The sequence below is a fragment of the Vulpes lagopus genome, chromosome 11 (genome assembly GCF_018345385.1).
Source record: "Vulpes lagopus strain Blue_001 chromosome 11, ASM1834538v1, whole genome shotgun sequence".
Taxonomy (NCBI): Eukaryota; Metazoa; Chordata; class Mammalia; order Carnivora; family Canidae; genus Vulpes; species Vulpes lagopus.
In genome coordinates this window covers 15,278,525-15,298,918 of record NC_054834.1, presented here as the reverse complement: position 1 = coordinate 15,298,918, position 20,394 = coordinate 15,278,525, and the positions used below count along the sequence as shown (strand labels likewise).

At 41.8% G+C, this 20,394-nt stretch overlaps 2 protein-coding genes across 4 annotated transcripts in view; one reads left to right on the top strand and one right to left on the bottom strand.

Annotated features, from left to right (window-relative positions):
* The window catches only part of LOC121501369 (homeobox protein Hox-A13-like), a 54,828-nt gene extending 35,904 nt beyond the window's left edge, over positions 1-18,924 (bottom strand). Inside the window, exons 1-2 of one of the 3 annotated variants that reach the window (XM_041773348.1) lie at positions 18,668-18,924; positions 16,697-18,439 (exon numbers count right to left, since the gene is read on the bottom strand). In XM_041773348.1, coding sequence (XP_041629282.1) covers positions 18,418-18,439; positions 18,668-18,924 — 279 coding nt within the window. In that variant the 3' untranslated portion in view covers positions 16,697-18,417. Of the gene's footprint in view, positions 1-16,696; positions 18,464-18,667 lie in introns of those variants that run through there. The other 2 variants (XM_041773349.1, XM_041773347.1) reach the window with 2 other exon arrangements.
* The window catches only part of KMT2E (lysine methyltransferase 2E (inactive)), a 96,794-nt gene continuing 95,318 nt past the window's right edge, over positions 18,919-20,394 (top strand). The window contains exon 1 of the mRNA XM_041722314.1: positions 18,919-19,261. The gene's annotated coding sequence lies outside the window, so the exon portion shown is untranslated. The remainder of the gene's footprint in view (positions 19,262-20,394) is intronic.

Here is a 20,394-nt window from a genome sequence, read left to right as displayed (position 1 = left end):
AATGGGGCTGGATAAAAGGTACATGGAATTTTAAAGAACAATGGACTGCTTGGAAAAACACCAGAAAAAGCTTCATAGAGGAAAAACACTTGAACTGAAGGATGCATTCACAAGGGGGAGAGAGAGAAGTAGTACACCATGAAGAGATGATTATACTAAAGAAGGTCTGAGAGAACAAAGGTTTGGGGAACTGAAAGCGGTAGTTAATATGGCTGGAAGCAAAAGAAGGTGCAACTGAATCTTTGGAAAAAGGGGAGAGCCAGATCATAGGGCCTGGTTCGCCATCCTACAGAACATTACAGCATTTCAGCATTTCTTACATTACAGTAAGATCAGATTTACATTTTAGTAAAATTACTTTGAAGGATGAGAGACAAATTTGAAGGGGTAAGATTATAGCCAGGGTAAGCAAGGAGGCCGCTACATGGTTAGATATATAATAATTCATTTATTTGGCAAATATTCAGGGCAACTGACTACTCTATGCCAGGCCTGAAGTAGCGGTAGTCGTGATGAAGCCAAGGGCAAGCAGACCAAGAAATTAAAAAAAATTAAAATGGACAGTACTAAGGACATAATGGACATGTGGTAGTAAAGGATTGAGGATAGATCTTCGGTTTCTGACAAGTGGAGACCATAGCGGTTTTAGTTTTTATCCCATATAGTTAATGTACAAGTTAATGTTCAACATTTCCAGTATCATTACAGACTAGAATAGCTTCAGGGAAAAAAAAAAAAAAATCAAATGCTTTCTGGTAATACATTCCTGTTGCAGAAAACTCATTGTAAGCCTACAATCCAGAAAGACCCAGTTAAATCATTCTACTTAATTTTCTAATATGTTTTTTTCTACTTTTTTTTTTTTAAGCTTATTTATTTGGAGGTGGGGCAAGGGAAGGGCAGAGGTAGAATCTTAGGCAGGCTCCACTTGACCCTGAGATTATGACCTGAGCCAAAATCAAGACCTGGGGGCTTGGGCAGCCCCTGGTGGCTCAGCAGTTTAGCACCACTTTCAGCCCAGGGTGGGATCTTGGAGACCGGGGATTGAGTCCCATGTTGGGCTCCCTGCATGGAGCCTGCTTCTCCCTCTCTCCCTCTCTCTGTCTCTCATGCATAAATATATATATATATAAAAAAAAAAAAAAAAGACCTGGAGGCTTAATCAACCGAACCTCCCAGGGATCCCTCTTTACCCATTTCTGTAACACTTATACAAAAGTCCCACAAAACTGTAACCCTATTTCTGTTATTATTTCTTTGTATTAGGTAATACTTTGAAATGATTTGAAAAATAATTCTGGCTGTAACTCATGGATTTACCCTAATTAGACTGTTGGAAATATAAGCCATTTTGTTTACTTCAAAATGACTTGTAATGAATTACAATGACTAATAGACTGACTTGTCACAAAAAAAGAGTTGAGACACATGAATGATTCCCAAATAGCCCCAAATGAATCCTGCACAATTTTTCATTATTCCACAGCAAAATGAGAACAATGTGGCAAGTTTTTCAAAAAGACAATTTTAAAATCATATGTCCTGGGGCGCGTGGGTGGCTCAGTTGGTTAAGCATCTGACTTCAGCTCAGGTAGGCTCAATCCCAGAACCGTGCATAGTAGAGAGTCTGCTTGTCCCTCTGCCCCCCACCTCATGCTCACTCACGCTTTCTCCCTCAAAATAGATACTTAGAAAACCTTTCCAACTCTTTAGTTTGTCTCTCATATATAAATAGATTTGATAGATTCAACCAAAAAACAAAAAACAAAACAAAAACAAAAACCACACAAGAGTTTCCTAATTGCTTTATTGATTCGTATCCTAAAGATCTAGATGAATACACTGCTTGATTTGTCTTAAACCCCTGAAGTTACCCTGTTCTCAAACGGCTCTGTATTGTTTGAATGGGATATAGAACATGAACCTTTCCCATGTTAACCTATCAAGGCTCCTATGAGACCTAAGACTTAGACTCTCAAGTCCATGATTTAGAAGGAACAAATCTAACCTGCTTATTAAGAAGCTATCTAGTCACTGCCAGATACTAATACAAAGGGAGTTACCCAGGCACCTTGACAAAGACTGTTTATTGTGATTAATAATTACCCTGTTCTTATAAGCACCCTTTCCTCAAGTAGCTCAAAGCCTTCTGGCATACAATGTCTCCTTGATGGGCAGTAACAACAGAATGAGCAAGAAAATAAGGTCTGCCAGTGAGACAAAGAGGCTATAAAGAACACGAATAATCAAACTCTAAAAATACTGAAATACTTTCAAAATCATAGTTTTTTCAAAATTTTTAAGTTCATATATAATGAACACATAGGTTATATTAATCTCAGGTAAACAAAAATTTGTGGCTTTAAGTCCACATGGCCTGTGATGGCAAAACTCTTCCTATTCTTCTCTCAATCAGAGCCAATATCCCTACACTTACCTTCAAATGAACATTATGATAGAACCCTAAGTTAAAAAAAAAATCACTAATCTGGCTGTAATAATTAAGCTCCAAAATACCAAATATTATGACAGTTACAAAGACCTTCTTTTCACTGAGAATTCTTTTCCAGGGTATTAAATTAAAACTTCCACGCATGATGCCTTAATTGTCTTCTTCCCGTCTCCCCAAAGCACTGCCCCATGACCTATTTTTGTAATCTGGTTCCTTCATTTTACTTTGCTAATTCATATTTAGAATATTTTAGATTTCACACAAATTTCAGTTATTTCATAAAAATGCATGGCATGGAGAAACTGTTCCAGTTTACCAAAGTAAAATAAATTTCAGGAAACATATGACTTGACTGTTTTATTTTTTTATTTTTTGACTTGACTGTTTTAGAAATGGAAAACATAACGTAAGTATTGTTTAATTTTTGGGGGAATGCATGATAGCAAGGGTGGGGGGGGGCAGTTTATGCAAAGAAAACCAAGCAGCTACTTCCCTTCCACAAATAACTGATTTTACCAAGCATCTATATGGACAACTTAACAAAGAGTCTAAAGAGTTGAATCTTTAAAAACTGCCCACTTTGATGTAGGCGTCCAATTAAACTACTCTCAGAATTTATCCTTGAATAATTTTCCCATTTAGCAGACAGAAAAAAGGCAGAAATATACAGAAACAATTTTATGTCCGAGCTATTAATGTCTTATTATCACTTAGATTTTTATGGCATAAGCCTCATTCTACTACTTAGTGTTTTTAGTTTCTGAGAAAGCTATTTGGACTTAAAACTATGAATTAGGAAGTAATCTACTACCTAAATGCAATTTAAGAGGTCAGTTTATTTTGTAGCTTAATACAAGGAAAGTTTTGAGTCTTGGTTTTCCCCTCAATTTAACTATGCTAACTCCTGGTCATCTTTACAGAGGCTGAGCACTTCTAGAATACCAAACTTTAATGTCACTGATAAATAAAACTCATTCTTGCCTCCAGAGGCAAGGATAACACATTTCAAAAATTTTATTTATTTAACATTTATTTTTTTTAAAAAAGTGTAAGTAAACACTACCCAATGTGAGGCTTGAATTTATCAACCTCAAGGACAAGGGCCACAGTTCCACTGACTGAACCAGCCAGGCACTCCAAGTATCATGTTAATACTCTGATACACATGTATTTACAAGAGTATACCTGTTACATTAATTACAGAAACTGTACAGTTGATGATTAAGAGGAAAATCTGTAAAGTACAGGAGTTAAAAAAATGGGAGGGGGCAGTAAAAATAGGAAGCAAAAATTAGCTACCTACTCTGTTAATGATCACCCAGGAGAGATCAAGGCACAGGATATAAAAAGTATTGGAAAAAAAAAAAAGTATTGGAAATAAAAATAAGTTAGGGGCACCTGAGTGGCTCAGTTGATTAAGTGTCTGCCTTCAGCTCAGGTCATGATCCCAGGGTCCTGGGATTGAGCCCTACATCCCTGCTCAGTGAAAAGTCTACCCATCCCTCTTTCTCTCCCTCCTCCTGTTGTCTTAGTCTCTCAAAATAAATTAAATACAATCTTTAAAAATAAGTAAAAATGATTTGGGGCGCCTAGGTGGCTCAGTTGGTTAAGTATATGACTTCAGCCCTGAGATCAAGCCTGGTGTTAGACTCCACACACAGCAGGGAGTCGGCTTGTCCCTCTGTGCCCCGCCCCCCCATACACCCTCCTCAATTTCTTCATTTGTTAAGAGGGCTATTTCAAAAATCCATCTCTTCTATCACTGAAACCCACCTGCTGGGGCGCCTGGGTGTCAGACTCTTAATTTTGGATCCGGTCATGATCTCAGGGCCCTGAGATAGAGCCCTGGAGTCAGGCTCCTAACTGAGCATGGAGCCTGCTTAAGATTCTTGCTCTCCTGACCTTGCCCGCCCTCCCTCCCCCACCCCTTGCTCTCAAAACAAAAACTACAACTGCTGTGGTATACTATAAAAGCAAAGATAATCCAAGTTCAGCTGACATACATTGGGTATAAATGGTATTTATTTTTAGCTGGTTCTGATCTTATGTATCAATGTTTAAAAAAACAGGAATAGGTTATCTAATACAGCTGGGCCCCCCTCCCAATATTTTGGGCACACAATATAAATACACAAATCAGTTGATACATGAGCACCTAAATCAAACTGTTTTTCAAAATGTTTAACTGTTAGAGCCAAGAACCTTCAGAAAAAAAGGTATTAGCTAGAAGAATATTTAGCTCACCCAGGAAACTATATTTGGTGATATATTACATGATGAAACAAGGGCTTAGGCATATCGCTATTTTGAAAAAAAGTTAGAATCACTGAAACTTGTTTTAGTTTCACACAGGTGTTGTGTTTGGGACAGATTTCTTTTGCAAAGTAGAAAAACTATCCTGTTAAGTACCAGTAAGGTTAATTAAACCATGTGTGAAGATGGACATTTTTAAACTTTAATAAAAGCATTAAATCAAACATTTACTACAGCTCATGGTTGGGTCAAAATGTGTAATATGGAGGCAGTGCATGGGTGGCTTAGTCTGTTGAGCACCTGAGTCTTGGTTTCAGCTGGGTTTCTGAGATGTGTCCAGGTCCCAGTGTCGGGCTTTGTGCTTAGTGGGGAGGTGCTTGTCTCTCTCCCTGCCCCTCCCCCAGCCCCAACGTGTGCATTCTAAAACCTAAAAAAGTTCTTTCTCCCTCTGCCCCATCTCCCTCCTTAGGAAAAAAAAAAAGTGTAATATGGCAATTTGCTTAGGCAGGAAATATTCTAAAAATAACATCGTGTGCAGAATTACCAGGTTATGCATTTATGCAGTTATAGAAAAATGCTAACAATGACACAGTGTTTTTTCCTCTTAAATGCCCTAATTTAACCAGATATTATAAGTTTCTGCTTTCTAAAGGAGATAGTTCCCAGACCTATATATGGACAAATTCTTCTGAAATAATACACTGGAAAGTGGTGAGAACATGAAAGTCACCTGGAATTTATCAAAACTGTTTATGACTATTTTCAAGTCACAGTCACAACTTTCTTACACTGGTAGTTTTATACGGTCAGATAACGTCCTGTCATACGAGGGTAGCATTTATATATTATAACAATTATTGTTAGGATTTCTCCTGATTGCCAAATGTTTGTATATTGTCCTAAAGCCATAAAAAAATACAACAGGCATGGACATAATTTAAGATGTACAAACATGAACAAAAACACCTGAAATTTGAAGCCTCTTAATAAATTCTTTTGGGTCTAGAATTTTAATAAGGAAAGCAGATGTCAAGATTTCCTGATGCAGGAGCAAAATTACCAGTTCTGGCTTTTGTTACACAAGTAGACTTGGGTTGTCTGTGTTCCGTGGATTCTCAGAATAAAATTTAAAATGCCAGAAGTCTCTTAAATCTGTGTTGATTAATTAGTAGCTACCAATTATCATCTAATGCTGTCAGGCACTAAGCTACACATTTGCAGATAATTAAACAATTTACAGATGAGGAAGCAAGTCAATCAAGGACATGTAGGCTGTAGAGGCACCTGGCTGGCTCAGTCGGTAGAGCATGTGACTTGATCTTGGAGTTGTGAGTTTTAGGCCCATGTTGGCTGTGGAGACTACTTAAAAATAAAATTAAAAAAAAAAATATTTTATTTGAAAGAGCGAGACTGAGCGCACGCATGAGCAGGGAGCCTGATGTGGGGCTCAATCCCAGGACCCCGGGATCACAACCGAAGCTGGAGGCAGAGGCTTAACAAATTTAGCCACCCAGGTGTCCCTTAAAAATAAAATCTAAACAACAAAAACCACATAGGTTCTAACAGGTGAGCATAAACAGGAAAGGAAAAGTCATCAGACTTGCTCATACTTGCTCTGATTCCCTATGTCCAACAAGAAAGAAAGAAAGAAAGAAAGAAAGAAAGAAAGAAATCAAATCTAAAAAAAAAAAAAAATCAAATACTTTTTCTAACCCTAATCCCACCTTAGAGTCAGATTAAGGAAGATTAGGAATGAGATTGGAAACCTAGTGTATGACAGACTTTGACTAGTGATCTAGTTTTCAATTTGGAATTAGTTAGCAGTATCTGAATTCCAGGCCTATTCTGAGACTTTATGCCAGCCATTACCCTCTCTGAGAGGACTTCCTCAAAAGAGAAATGGGGAAAAAAAATTATATATATAAGGCTTGATTGAGCTTCACTGGCAAAGGACTCTAGATTAAAAAAAAAAAAAATCTGGTCACAATCCACCCTCTTTTCCAATCTTATCTATGTGCTGCATGCAAGCCTAGTCAAACTGGTTTCTTATGTTGTGCTTCACTGCCCCTTTCACCACTGAAATCCACAAATATTTTACCAAAACTTGATTTCCTCTGTGAGACACATTACCTGTGAGCAGGGGTTCTGCCTGAATGCTTACAGTACATATCCACCTGGCTTGACTCTAAATTAGAATAAGTTTAAGGGCCTAGTCCTAGCTTGCATAAGGACAAGTACAAACATTTCAGCAAATAGAGGAACACGACAGACAGAACCAGATTTGAGAAGAAAACTGGCAAAATATTGGTGTCCAAAAAGTAGGGAGAAAAAAACACCTCAAAGTCTTTAACATGATGGTATAAAGAATAAATTGGAGCATGTTGCATTCAGTTACATAGTTCACTGACTTGCTATTATTCCCATAAACATAAGGCATGGCAAAATTTTCAGGCACTTCTCATCAAAGCTATCTGCTTTTTGTGCAACAAAACTGATATGCCTATTATATGCCAGAATTTTGCACTTTAGCTACAAAGATAAGTGAGATCCTGCCTACCGACATCTCGTAGGTGAACAGAAAAGAGAAATATATGGGGTGCCTGGGTAGCTCAGTTAAGTGCCCGACTCTGAGATGAGAGTCCTGGGTTCAAGCTGTGCATTGGGCTCCACACTGGGCATGGAGCCTACTTAAAAAAAAAAAAAAAAGAGGAACATAAAAGGTACAGAAAAAAAAAGGAATGTCTCATTTTTCTGGAGATAAAAATAACTGTTTACAACAAATCAAAAATTGCTCCTGGAGGTTTACTTCTTATTTAATCCCTAATACCAGTAAGATAAAATAGTTACTCTTTTACCTACTCTACAGATTATGAAACTAAAGAGAACAAATCACCTAAAGTTTCACCCTAAGTGGAAGAGCAAATATTAAAATTTTTTTGAGGGGGATGCCTGGATGGCTCAGCGGTTGGGTGCTTGCATTTGGCTCAGGGCTTGATCCCAGAATCCGGGATCGAGTCCCACATTGGGCTCCCTGCAAGGTGCCTGCTTCTCCCTCTGCCTCTCTCTCCGTCTGTCTCATGAATAAATAAATCTCTAAAAAAAAAAAAAAAATTGAGAAAGACCGAGAGAGCAGGGGGAAGGGCAGAGGGAGAAGCAGATTCCCTGCCGCGTGGGGAGCCAGAGTGAGGGTGGATACCAGGACCCTCAAATCACCACCTGAGCTGAAGTCAGATGCTTGACTGAGCCACTCTGGTGCCCCTGGAAGAGCAAATACTGAAACTTGGGTAATTTTTTAAGAGATTTTTAATCATTTTAGACAGAGTGAGAGACAGCATGAGGAGGGGCAGAGGGAGAAGCAGAGCCACTCAGATGCTCTGAAATTAGGGTCATTTTAATTTTAGTGGTGTTCATGATCTTCAACCTCTGGCAAATTATTTGGAAGATTTTAAGCAAAAAGATTTGTTTTGGAAAGCTGTTGGATATATGAATTAAGCTAGAAGAGAATCATTGACAAAAAAAAAAATTCAAGGAAAAGTTGAGAGAGAAAAAAATCAGTTTTGAATCTGTTTAGTTTTAATTCAGGAGTCCTCAGTAAACAAAGATGTGGAAATTAACACAACTGGTGAAAAGGTGGCTGGGGACACAGCACTGGGAAATACCAACAGTTAAGAGGAAGAAACCAACTAATGAAAACAGGAAAGACAGAAGTAGCAACTAGCAAAGGGTATTAGCATATAAACCAAAGAGTTTCAACAAGGTGTGCATACATATATACACACATATATATGTACACACACATGTATTTTTTAAATTATATTTATTTGAGGAAGGGGGGGCAGAGGGAGGGAGCAAAGAAGAGGGACAAGCAGATTCTGCAATGAATGCACAGCAGACAAGGGGCTCCATCCTAGGACCCTGAGATCACAACTTAGGACAAAATCAAGAGACGCTTGAAGAACTGAGCCACCCAGGTGCCTCTCAATAAGGTATACATTTTAAGCAATTCAACACTACATGATTAGAAGACCACCTGCATCTGGAGCAAATAATACAGAACTTTCACAAAATGTAGACAACTGCATATAGTTTTTCCATATTCTCTAAGAATATGAATCCTGACTTCTGAAGTTATTAGAATAGCTCCTCTCTCAGTCATTTAATTCTTAAAGGATTTTTCAAACATCCATTTGACGTTGCCTCTTATCCTTTTAACTCCCATTTGCCCTTTAACTTGCAGTAAAGTCAGAATATGGGAATACAGAGTGTAGCCAGATTGTTGTCCTGCAAAAGATGTGGTCAGACAAGTTGTTTTTAAGACAGGAGAGGTGGCTACACTACATACTATTGTTATCATATGAACTTGAGAATAAGGATTATTTTTGCTGGTTTTGACTACAGAAGAAGAAAAAAATGCCATTTCTTGCATATCTAATTTTTGGAGCACTTGCTGGCTCAGTCGGGAAAGCATGTGACTCTTGATCTTGGGGTTTTAAATTTGAGCCTTGCATTGGGTGTAGAAATTACTTAATAAAACTTAGAAACTTAGAAAAAATAGTTATCTTCAGGAAGGAGTAGAAATAGGTTCCCTCTTTATCTCAAAAACACTGAAGTGACAATAGGAACCAGGCACTGGGCATAATGTGTATGTGATGGAAAGGTGCAAATTGCTCAGAGTGAGTTCAGTTTTACATGTAAAAAGAAGAGGTTTATAAAGTCCTACAAGGTTAGTTAACGTTTGGCTTACTTTACTCCTTAGGAATCAAGTCACTGGTGGTTGAAGCAACCTGGTTTGAAAGAGTTAACTAACCAGTGTACGTTTTTCAGAGTTATCAGAATGGATTTATGCTGTTTTATTGTCTAAAGGAGGAGGAAGGGATCCCTGGGTGGCGCAGCGGTTTGGCGCCTGCCTTTGGCCCAGGGCGCGATCCTGGAGACCTGGGATCGAATCCCACATCGGGCTCCCGGTGCATGGAGCCTGCTTCTCCCTCTGCCTGTGTCTCTGCCTCTCTCTCTCTCTCTCTCTGTGACTATCATAAATAAATAAAGATTAAAAAAAAAAAAATAAAGGAGGAGGAAACCTAAAGTAGGTGATGAATAACTGAAAACCTCAGGTTTAAAAACAAACTAAAATCGTAACCTAAAACAACTTGGCTTAAAAAAATTTCCACTCATGAGGTGCCTGGGCAGTGTTAATAAGCCTCTGGCTTTAGCTCGGTCCTGATCCCAGAGTCTCCAGATGGAGGGGATCAAGCCCCTCCATCCCGATCCCTGCTCAGCAGGGAGTCTACCTCTGCCCCTTGTGCTCCAACTCTCTCTCTCTCTCAAAAAAAAAAAAAAAAAAAAATCTTTAAAATAAATTCCACTCTAATTAGAGAGCCATTTAGATTTTTTAAAAGGGTACTTTAAAATGCTATAATTTCTGTGAATTACAAAATAACCTAACACTGTATCCTTAGGATAGTTTTGGACAAAATATTCTTACTATGACTAATAAGACTCTGGCAACTAAGTATGTACTGGCATATAATTTGTATTTACTTACTTTATTTGTTCCTAATTTTATTTTTTGAAAACTTGAGTGTAGTTGACTTATTAGTTTCAGTATATAACAGGAATTTGACAAGTTTACTATACATTTATAGTAGTTTACTCCTACTATGTTACCATACAAACGATCACAATTATCACTTTCTTATGCTGTGCATTCTTTTCCTGTGACTTTATGCCATATAATTTAGCCATCTAAAGAAGATGACAAATAGAATCTGTTCCTTCTCATATTTAAATATGAATGTTTCCACTTTCTTCCTCTTCCATTAGGACTGAATACACTCAGCTTTGACACTCATCTTGAAAACTTAATAAATTTAAAACAATTATTTTTCTAAAGTCAGTTCTTTTTTCACTCCAGATCCAGGCAACCAGCATGGATGTTTCTTTAAGTCTTATATACCACCTCCTTATTTTACTCCTACTCTCATTCAGGCTCTTCCTCCATTTACATTATTAAAGGCTTTTAAGTATCAGTCCCTTACCCTAAGGTTAAAGGTAGGTAAGATTTAAAACAAGTCCTAATACATCTCACTGTCCTGTGTCTCAGCTTAAAACTAAGTGTTCATTCAGACAGTGTTAACTAGGACAAGGAATATAAACTTTGGTGAGGTCAGAGAGAATGGGTCGGAAGTTACTGCTCTGCAAACCTCAGGTGAGATAAGCACCTAACCGAGATAAAGTATATACAATAGTATCAAATAGGTTTCTGGGTGCTCAGCATTCCTTTTTGGAGGCGAGGGGATTCACTAGCAATTAAAGATTTTGAGTGCTTAAAGACTTCCCAACAACTCCACTCCACTCTCACTGAACTAGGATCAAAATCCTTAATTCCATTTGTTATATCCTCAACTTATTAACCAATAATCTTTCTGTGATGTTAACGGTTAGCATCAAACCGATCTTTACAAAAAAAATATGGTATTAAAACTTGAGCTAAATTTAAAAAGGTAAAATAAAGGTTGGGGGGAGCCCCGGCGGCTTAGTGGTTTAGTGCCACCTTTAGCCCGGGGGCGTGATCCTGGAGACCCAGGATCAAGTCTCACCTCAGGTTCCCTGCATTGAGCCTGCTTCTCCCTCTGCCTGTGTGTCTCTGCCTCTCTCTCCTGTCTCTCATGAATAAATAAAATCTTAAAAAAAAAAAATAGAGGTTGGGAAAAACTAACAAGTAAACATTTATATATACATTTATATATATATAAATATATATAAATATATAAATATAAATATATAAATATATATATAATATATATAAATATATATATATATAATATATATATATATATATATATAAATGCTTCAAAAGTTCTAATTACCAAGTAGTTTATATTGCCGAACTAACTGAAAACCTAAGGGCTGGGAATTATGCCTTGTGTCTTTTTTTTTTTTCTTTTTAAGTTTTATTTATTCATGAGAGACAGAGAGAGAAGCAGGCTCCATATCCGATGCGGGACTCAATCCCCAGACTCCGGGATCATGACTTGAGCCAAAGGCAGATGATCAACCGCCGAGCCACCCAGGCGTCCCATGTCTTGTGTGTCTTAAATACGATAGAAATGCCAATTACTTTATTCAAATTAGAGCTGGAGTTCCAAACTGTCTCAAGAACAAAGCAACCAGAGCCGGAAAACCAGATTACAGTTTTATATTTGAGACACAAATATCAATACATTTTGGGAGGGGCACTTTTATCTTTTTTTTTTTTTTATAGATATATATATTTTTTTTAAATTTTTATTTATTTATGATAGTCACAGAGAGAGAGAGAGAGAGGCAGAGACACAGGCAGAGGGAGAAGCAGGCTCCATGCACCGGGAGCCCGACGTGGGATTCGATCCCAGGTCTCCAGGATCGCGCCCTGGGCCAAAGGCAAGCGCCAAACCACTGCGCCACCCAGGGATCCCCGGCACTTTTAAAAATACCTTTGAGAATAAGGAATATTAAAGTGACATAATCTCTCAGAATAACTTTCTATATAATTTAACTCAATTTGTTTCAGTTGCATGAAATATCATTTACTGTAGGTTGATAACCAATTTATCAGGACCAGTACTATTTAAAAGATAGTTGTTCAGTGAAGATACATATTGTCCCTCAAAAAGACAAGGCTGTTTTGTGGTGTGGTTATAACAGGAACAAACAAAAACCACCAAATCCAATTTTTATAAGAAATACAAGATAAGGGATGCCTGGGTGGCTCAGTGGTTGAGCATCTGCCTTTGGCTCAGGTACTGATCCTGGGGTCCTGGGAGAGATTCCTGTATCAGGCTCCCTGCATGGAGCCTGCTTCTCCCTCGGCCTATGTCTCAGCCTCTCTCTCTCTGTGTCTCTCATGAATAAATAAATAAAATCTTAAAAAAAAAAAAAAAAAAGAAATACAAGATAAATTCTACATTCTTCAACGCCTGTGGCAAACAGAAACAATGAAGGGAAAATGACATAAGATATTTTTCTTTAAGAAAGCAAACACAAGGGATCCCTGGGTGGCGCGGCGATTTAGCGCCTGCCTTTGGCCCAGGGCACGATCCTGGAGACCCAGGATCGAATCCCACGTCGGGCTCCCGATGCATGGAGCCTACTTCTTTCTCCCTCTGCCTGTGTCTCTGCCTCTCTCTCTCTCTGTGATGACTATCATAAATAAATAAAAATTAAAAAAAAAAAAGAAAGAAAGCGAACACAAGGGCAGCCTTGGTGGCCCCCCAGCGGTTTAGCGCCGCTTTCTGCCTGGGGGTGTGATCCTGGAGACTAGGGATCAAGTCCCACGTCAGGCTCCCTACACGGAGCCTGCTTCTCCCTCTCTCTGTGTCTCTGCCTCTTTCTCTCTCTGTGTCTGTCGTAAATAAATAAAAAATCCTTAAAAAAAAAAAAAAAAGAAAGAAAGCAAACACAATCACAAGCTCTCCATAGAATAAGCAGAGTTGGGAAACTAGGTACACTCAGAAATTTTATTCTGTAAATTACCACTCATTCTAAGCAAAGAAAGGACATCCAACAGGTTTCTCAGTATTTTCTTCACTGGCTCCATTCTTACATTTGATACTAAAGTTTACAGTTCACACTGAATATTAAAGAGCCCATTTTATGCATCTACTGTTAAATCATTCCACAGAACATTACAGTGGGCTCTGCAAGCTTTTGCTAGCTTCCTATTTGCCTCATTCAGATGGAAGGAGAATACTATTAGTTTCTCTAGTTTCCAAATAAAACTCCATACTTAAAAGATGTTTCAAACATGAACAATTATCAGGGAGAGTATAGCTTTTTTTTTCTTTAAAAAATTGAGAGACCTCAGGTGAAGGCAGACACTTAACTGAGACACCCAGGTGCCTTTGATCTTTTTTTAAAGATGTATTTTATTTGAGAAAGAGTATGCAAGCTCTCACACAAAGGGAGGGGCAGAGGAAAAGGAAGAATCTCAAGTAGACTCCCCATTGAGTGTGGACCCTGATGAGGACAGGGCTCCATCCTACGACCCCGAGATCATAACCCGACCCCGAGATCCTAACTCGAGCTGAACCCAAGAGCTGGAATCCATCAACAACACTCCACTGACTGAGCCACCCAGGCACCCCAAGGCCGGATCTTTCTGAATAGCAGAAAGCAGTTAAATTTAAAAATGTTTTCTGAACACTCAAGAATAAACCTCTCTTTCTTAAGAAAACCAATCAAATTGACTCAAGGTATCCACAACCATGGCAAGTTTGAGTACTATTTGCAAAAACGAATTTCAAATTTAGTGTTAACAACGGAAATAACACCTTGCCGAGCAAGAAAAAGGTAACACTAAATTCACTTTTCAGGAATAACTAATCAGGTGGTGTCTCTTTAACCACAACATTTTAAGGTATATTTAATAGTTTAAGTTCAATTTTCAACATCTTTTTGTTCTACACTTAGATCATTAAAGTGGGGGTGAGGCAGAAGAAAAACCATATAAAAATAAAATCCAGTCAAAGTCCCATGTAGTTTCAAGTATTCTGAACTTGAGCTTTGAAAGAAATTCACTATTCAAAAATACCCTAAAAAGCTTTTCACAGAAAAAAAAAAAAAAAAAGATCACAATGTTTGTTTTAAAGCTCAAATCTGACTCTTAGAATTCTTATTGAGGAACTTCATTTTACATGCAATTTTAATAAGCCCTATTACAGGAGTGCCAACTTCATGATACATAAAACATACGTAGCTACCAGAGGCTGGCACACGGACACTTATAAAGGACAGTTAAAAAAAAAAAAAAAAGATAAAAACCAAACTCAAGGGCACAGCAAATTGGGTCCTCTAGTACGAGCAAGCAATAGTAAATATACCTTGAGAAGCCCCAAACTCATCAAGGAATTAGGGACCCAAATAATCGCTGGTGTTTATACAGGTTTGTAGGTAAATGTTCTTTAGATTTGAGAAGTATGGATTTTGAAAAATAAGGCCAGTTTTTCCTTCCTACCTTTCTGAAGGCAGAAATATCCCCATCCCCTGTCTTATAAATCAAAGGGGGAAGAAACCTTGCCTGTGAGCCTCCCTAATCCTTCATTTCCTCTTCAAACCCTGGTGGTCAAAAGTGTGAAAGCTAGGTTTTACCAGTTTGCACTGCACAGTTTATTAGTAGAGTGTTATCCACCTCAAAGAAACCAAAAAACTGGGATCCCTGGGTGGCGCAGTGGTTTGGCGCTTGCCTTTGGCCCAGGGCGTGATCCTGGAGACCCGGGATCATCAGGCTCCCGGTGCATGGAGCCTGCTTCTCCCTCTGCCTCTCTCTCTCTCTGTGACTATCATAAATAAATAAATAAAAAAAAAAAAAAAAAAAAGAAACCAAAAAACTTGGTACACCTGGATGCTAACCAAGGGTCAGGCACTGGGCTGTCATTAACACAAAGAATGGCTCGTATGACTTGGGAGTAAGGATTTGAAGAGTTTCAGGAGGCAAAGTCTCAAGTTATCCAGGAGTAGAAGTACTTCAGGTGGTGTGGACAAAGACGCACAAGTATGAAACAGCACTCAGTATGCATTCTATTAGGGGATGTCTGCCACCTAAAGCCAGTTGTAAAACTTCCAACTGTACAAGAGATGATTTGAACAAAAAAAAAAAAAAAAAAAAAGAAAGAAAAAGAAAAAAAAAAAAAGGCTCGGGTATGGTTTACTCAAATAATGAAACATGAGAAGCAGAAGAAACCTGAAGGAATGGATGATCAAAATTCTTTGGAATCTAGTACCAAGCTCAGAATTTTATGGCAGTACAGGAAGCCTGTGGGCCCCCCTGTGTACCTTAACACTGCATTTACAGCTAGGATGAAAATTTAGAGTTTATTGGGCAGTAAGAAGTACAAATGAAATTGCCCAGAGAGAACATACAACACAGAAGGTAGTCAGTAAAGAAATAATTGCAAGTAGCATTTAAAATACAACAGGAGCGTGGCCAAAGAAAAACTAGAGTTCAAGATTTGGGAATTAGGCATAATGAGGGCATGCTGATGAAAAAGACAAAAAACAAGGCTGTCTCTCTATTAGCTTGAAAAATGGCTTCTCTTTCTTATTAAGGCAAAGTGAAGCTAAGGTAACTGAAAATTACCTTAAAAATCTGACTTTAGGGACTCCCTGGTGGCTCAGTGGTTGAGCATCTGCCTTCAGCTCAGGGAGTGATTCCAAAGTCCAGGACTGAGTCCCATATCTGGCTCCCTGTGAGAAGCCTGCTTCTCCCTTTTCCTATGTCTCTGCCTCTCTGTGTGTCTCTCATGAATAAAAAAAAAAAATCTTAAAAAAAAAGTTGCTATAAGAGTACAGGAGACACAACTTCTACATCCTTGGAGTTATTCAAGAGTTCTTATAGACAAAATGCCCAGTTTATATTCACATTGGACAAACACAAACTTTGAACTCAAATCTTTGTACTATTTCACATTTACAGTTTAATTACAGCCTTTTCAGTTCATTCATATTACTGCACTAAAAAAGACACAAAAACTAGCAAGGGTTTAAATATAAACAAGTGAATTAAAAAAATTGTGTTTTCAAACTCTCAAGTCTACAACTGACACTAAAGGAAATAACATAACCCTGACCCAAGTTCAACCCATCTTTTCAGGTCCAGCAAACATTTCCTCCTAGCACAAGATGTGTTCTGTCAAAAAGCAAGCCAGGTTTCGGTGCAAAGGTCTTTGTTGTGTGTAACTCCCTGCTCTCAACACCACCCAAGGGGAGAAGCCTATTAAATTTTCATCAGAATGGCTACTATGCTTGTTTGGCCAACTGGGAATAACCAAAAACAAAACCAGTACTTTCTTAATAAATCTACCGATATAGTCTACTTAAAAACTTCTGAACTAAAGACCTGCAACTAGCAATATTTCAAAAATTAAAACTCCAGTTCATACCTCTACATAAGTGATTTAAACAGAGTAGGCTTCATAATGGTGCAGGAATCTTAAGGAATAACATTTACCGAGCGTGAGCATTTCCGTCTTTTATTTTTAAAAACCATAGTTAAGAGGGCGACAGAGAAACAAAAATATTGAAAACATCCTTAAACTTCAAACAGATTACAACACTAACAGCTTTTATTCTGTTATTACTAACCACGCCTAAATAAAAAAGAAAAGCATATCCACTAAGATTACACATTCTTGTAGGATATACAGATGGGAGGATAGGAGAAGTACAGACGGAAGAACAGAAAGCCTGAAAAGGAAAAGGGTCCTCAAAATTCCGAAGGCATATTCCTTGGTTTCTTCTAACTCTCAGGAAATTTTAAGTGTTCCTGGGTGTTATTTACACCTTTTACACTTGCTTCCAAATTTAGTAAGCATTTGTCTACTGGTATCCGAGCAACTTTACGTTTTCCCGGAAAATAACTGATACTTCTTGACGTTGTGGCCCAGCTAGTCTCGCTCAGGCCAGCGGCCCTCAGGGGCTCACAGTTGATGGCGACTCCCACACTAGGAACCTGCCACCTTACGTAAGTACTTCGCAAGGAGAAAGGTAGATAAGAAAATAGGGCACCAGACCTTCTCCTCCACCAACAGCTGTCACACCCCGTCAGGAGCGTCCCTCCAGGGGCTTTCCCCCGGGAGCCGCAGCTGCGAGCTGTATGGGGGAGGGGAAGCGCTCGCCAACAGTCATCTCTTCCTCTTCAGGCCGCCAACGCCGACCGCACCACAGTCTCCTCCGCCCAAGCCCTTTCCCCTCCCCCGCCCCAGCCTGGGTCGGAGCCAAACCCCACAGGAATGCAGCCCGGTCACATGCGCTGCGGCGGCGGTGGACGTGCCTCTCCCCCCGCGCCCCAAGGAGACCCAGCGCCATCTTGCCCTGACGCAGTTACAAAAGTCATGGGGAGGAATTGTCTCTCCTCGTCCGCGCCAGCGCCCCAAAGTTTCGCAGAGGCCGAGCCGGGGCCCTCACCTCGCGCAGGGACAGGAGGAAATACTCAGGGAAGAGCCTTGAGATTCTCTTCGCCACTGCTTGGGTTCCATATCGGCCGCGGCAGCAACGATCGCCATCGTCACTTCTCCCTCACTGCCTTTGCAACAGCCTCCCCCGACGGCTCTGGCCCCACCCGCTGCTGCAGCATGAGGTCATCGCCAGCCAATCACGACGCGCCCGTCGGAACACCTCAGGCACCGATTGGCTGCGAGGACCGCCTCTGCCTCTCCCCACTCCGCTTACCAAGCGCTCCGGGTCCCTGCGGAGCGAGAAGACGGAAACCGCCATTTCGGGTGAAAAGACCCCGAAAACAAGAACCGGAATCACCGTGTCATTTTAGTGGGGGGAAAACCCTTGTTTTATTCTTTGGCCTTCCCCCTTTCTTCTTCGAGATCACCTTCTCTCTGTCCCTCCCTCGTTTAATCCCCGCCACATAAAGGAACGCCCGCTCCCCACCCCGCACATGTCCCGCCGGCGGGGAAGTCCTTCCCCGGGGCCAAAAGAAGTAGGAGGCGGCGACGGCAACTGCACCGACGGCAACGGCAGCTTTTTACCCCGATACACGGTGGCAGGAAAGCGGCGCTGACGGTGGCTGTACTTTTCCTGCTGCTTCTCCCCCCGACCTCTTCCGTTTCTCGCTCCTCCATCGAGACGGCGCTGGACGCTCCAGCTCCGCTTTTATCCGGTGCCCGGAGTCTGCGCACTGGAGCCTCCTCAGCCCCTAGTGGGCGTCGAGTGACACCCAACCGAGTTCACCCAGCGCTGGAGGCCAGACTGGGGAGGGGGAGGGGGGCTGAGGCTGAGGTGGCTTGGGGAGTGGGAGAGGGTGCATCGCTTTAGGAGGGGGATGGCGGGGGGGGGCTCGTTCCCGGGGCCCCCAGTCCTTCCTTATCCTTCCGCCCAGGGGTGGCGTGCCCGAGCTCGCCGATACCTAGACTGGAGGGCCGCTCAGGGAAAGGGGGTCAAGAACCAACCCCACCAAACACCGCAACTTCCCCAAACCTTCGGTGACTTGTTGAATGCATCTGTTGTGAAAAAGACGGAGCTTCTGCCCGCTCTCCGCCTCCAGTTGGCCATCTTCGAGCCTCTGTGGAAGAGGCCACGGCGGGCGGCAGCCCACAAGCAAAATGGCGGCGGGCAGCTTCGTCCCCTCCCCCTCTGCCCCTGCGGAGCGGGGCGGGCGGGCCCCGTGCACTTGCCGCCGCCGCCGCGGCCGCCGCCGCCGCCGCCGCCGCGGCCGCCGCCGCCGTCGCCGCCATTTTCCCAGAGCGAGAGGCAGTGACACTGAGCGGGCGCAGGGGGCCGAGTCGGAGACCGTGCCTGAGTTCGGGAGCGGCGACAGAGAGGGTACAGACACTCTGAGCAGCCTTGCCGTCGCCTCTGCGCTCCTGCTGACCGTCTGGGGGCCCCCTCCCCGACTCCTGGGTTGCTGGTGAAGAGGCTGCGCGCTGCTGTTTGGGGAGGGGGTGTGTGGAGCCGGGTCCTGTGTCCGCAGTGGCTGCTGTCGGGGGGTCGTCTGCTCGCGGAGGTGTGGAGAGGCTGCTTGAGGGTCGAGCAGATAACGGGGTTCGGGTGTCTGGTGTGTGAACATCACAGGTCAGTGCCTGTCGCCTCCTTGGGGGAGTTCTTGGGGTTTGCGGGGTGGAGGGACGCGTGGTTCAGAGGGGAGGGGGCTTTCCCATTTTTATCCTTTTTTGGGGGGGCGGGGGTGGGGGAGTCGACGTTGACTCTCAGGTGTCTGGGTTGGGGCAAGACGTCGCTTGTTTGGATCGCATTTGTCCTTTTCTCTCCCCTGTCCCTAGAAAGGGAGCATTATGGCGGGTTTTGGGGTTGGGGAAAGGGGAAACTGGCAGTTAAACCCCCTTGAGAGTGGGAGTTAGGGAGGGGGCGCACTCCTCATTGGCAGCGGGTTAGGGCCGCCTGGGTGAGGAGGGAGGCTTGTGACTGTTAGCGGGGTTTGTGTCGGAGCGGTCCCAGGAGCTGCCAGCCCTCCCTTCCTCGACCGCATCTCGTTCAGGTGCTGGGAAGCCGTGCAGGCCCCATTTTCTTCTTCTTCCCTTAATGGACCGGCAGTCTCCGGTGTAACGTTCTGGTAAATACGAAGGGGGTTAAAAGGACGCCCTGGGTCTCTATCTCCCTTTGTGGGAGAACGAGACAGCTCCTCATCCTCCCCGGGAGAGGGTAAACCCGCCCCTGAGGTGGTCACCCCAGTACCCAGCCTTCTCAGTCTCCTCCCCCACTCCTCTGGCATTATCGCCGTCCTTTACCGTACCGGAGGCTTAGAATCCACAATATGGCACATTTCAGAAAAGCTTATTTTGACCAAGGGATTGGCACAAACACTGTGGCAGCAGATACAGGAGAGAAACAAACGGTTCACTGTGCTAACCGGGGGAGGGGGGAGAGAGAAAAAACAATCCGGAGTGCTCTCTTCCACTGGCCTCAGTTCCGTGCAGATCCGTTCTGGCTAGAGTCTGTCTTAGGAATGATACAATTTAAAGTCAAAGAGAAATCGCTAGAGTTCGCTTTGGAGTAAACCCCGGGATTTTTTTTTTTTCCTCCTATTTCCCCTCCTTTAGAGATGTGAATAACGTAAGGTGTTGGAGTTCTGGAGACCTTGGAGAGAATTAAGTGAGGTGCATTCAACTCTAGGCTGGAGACATCAATACCTGATTGGGAAATAGCCCCGTTTTTTTCCTTTATTTTCCGAGATGGGAAGTAAAAAGTGA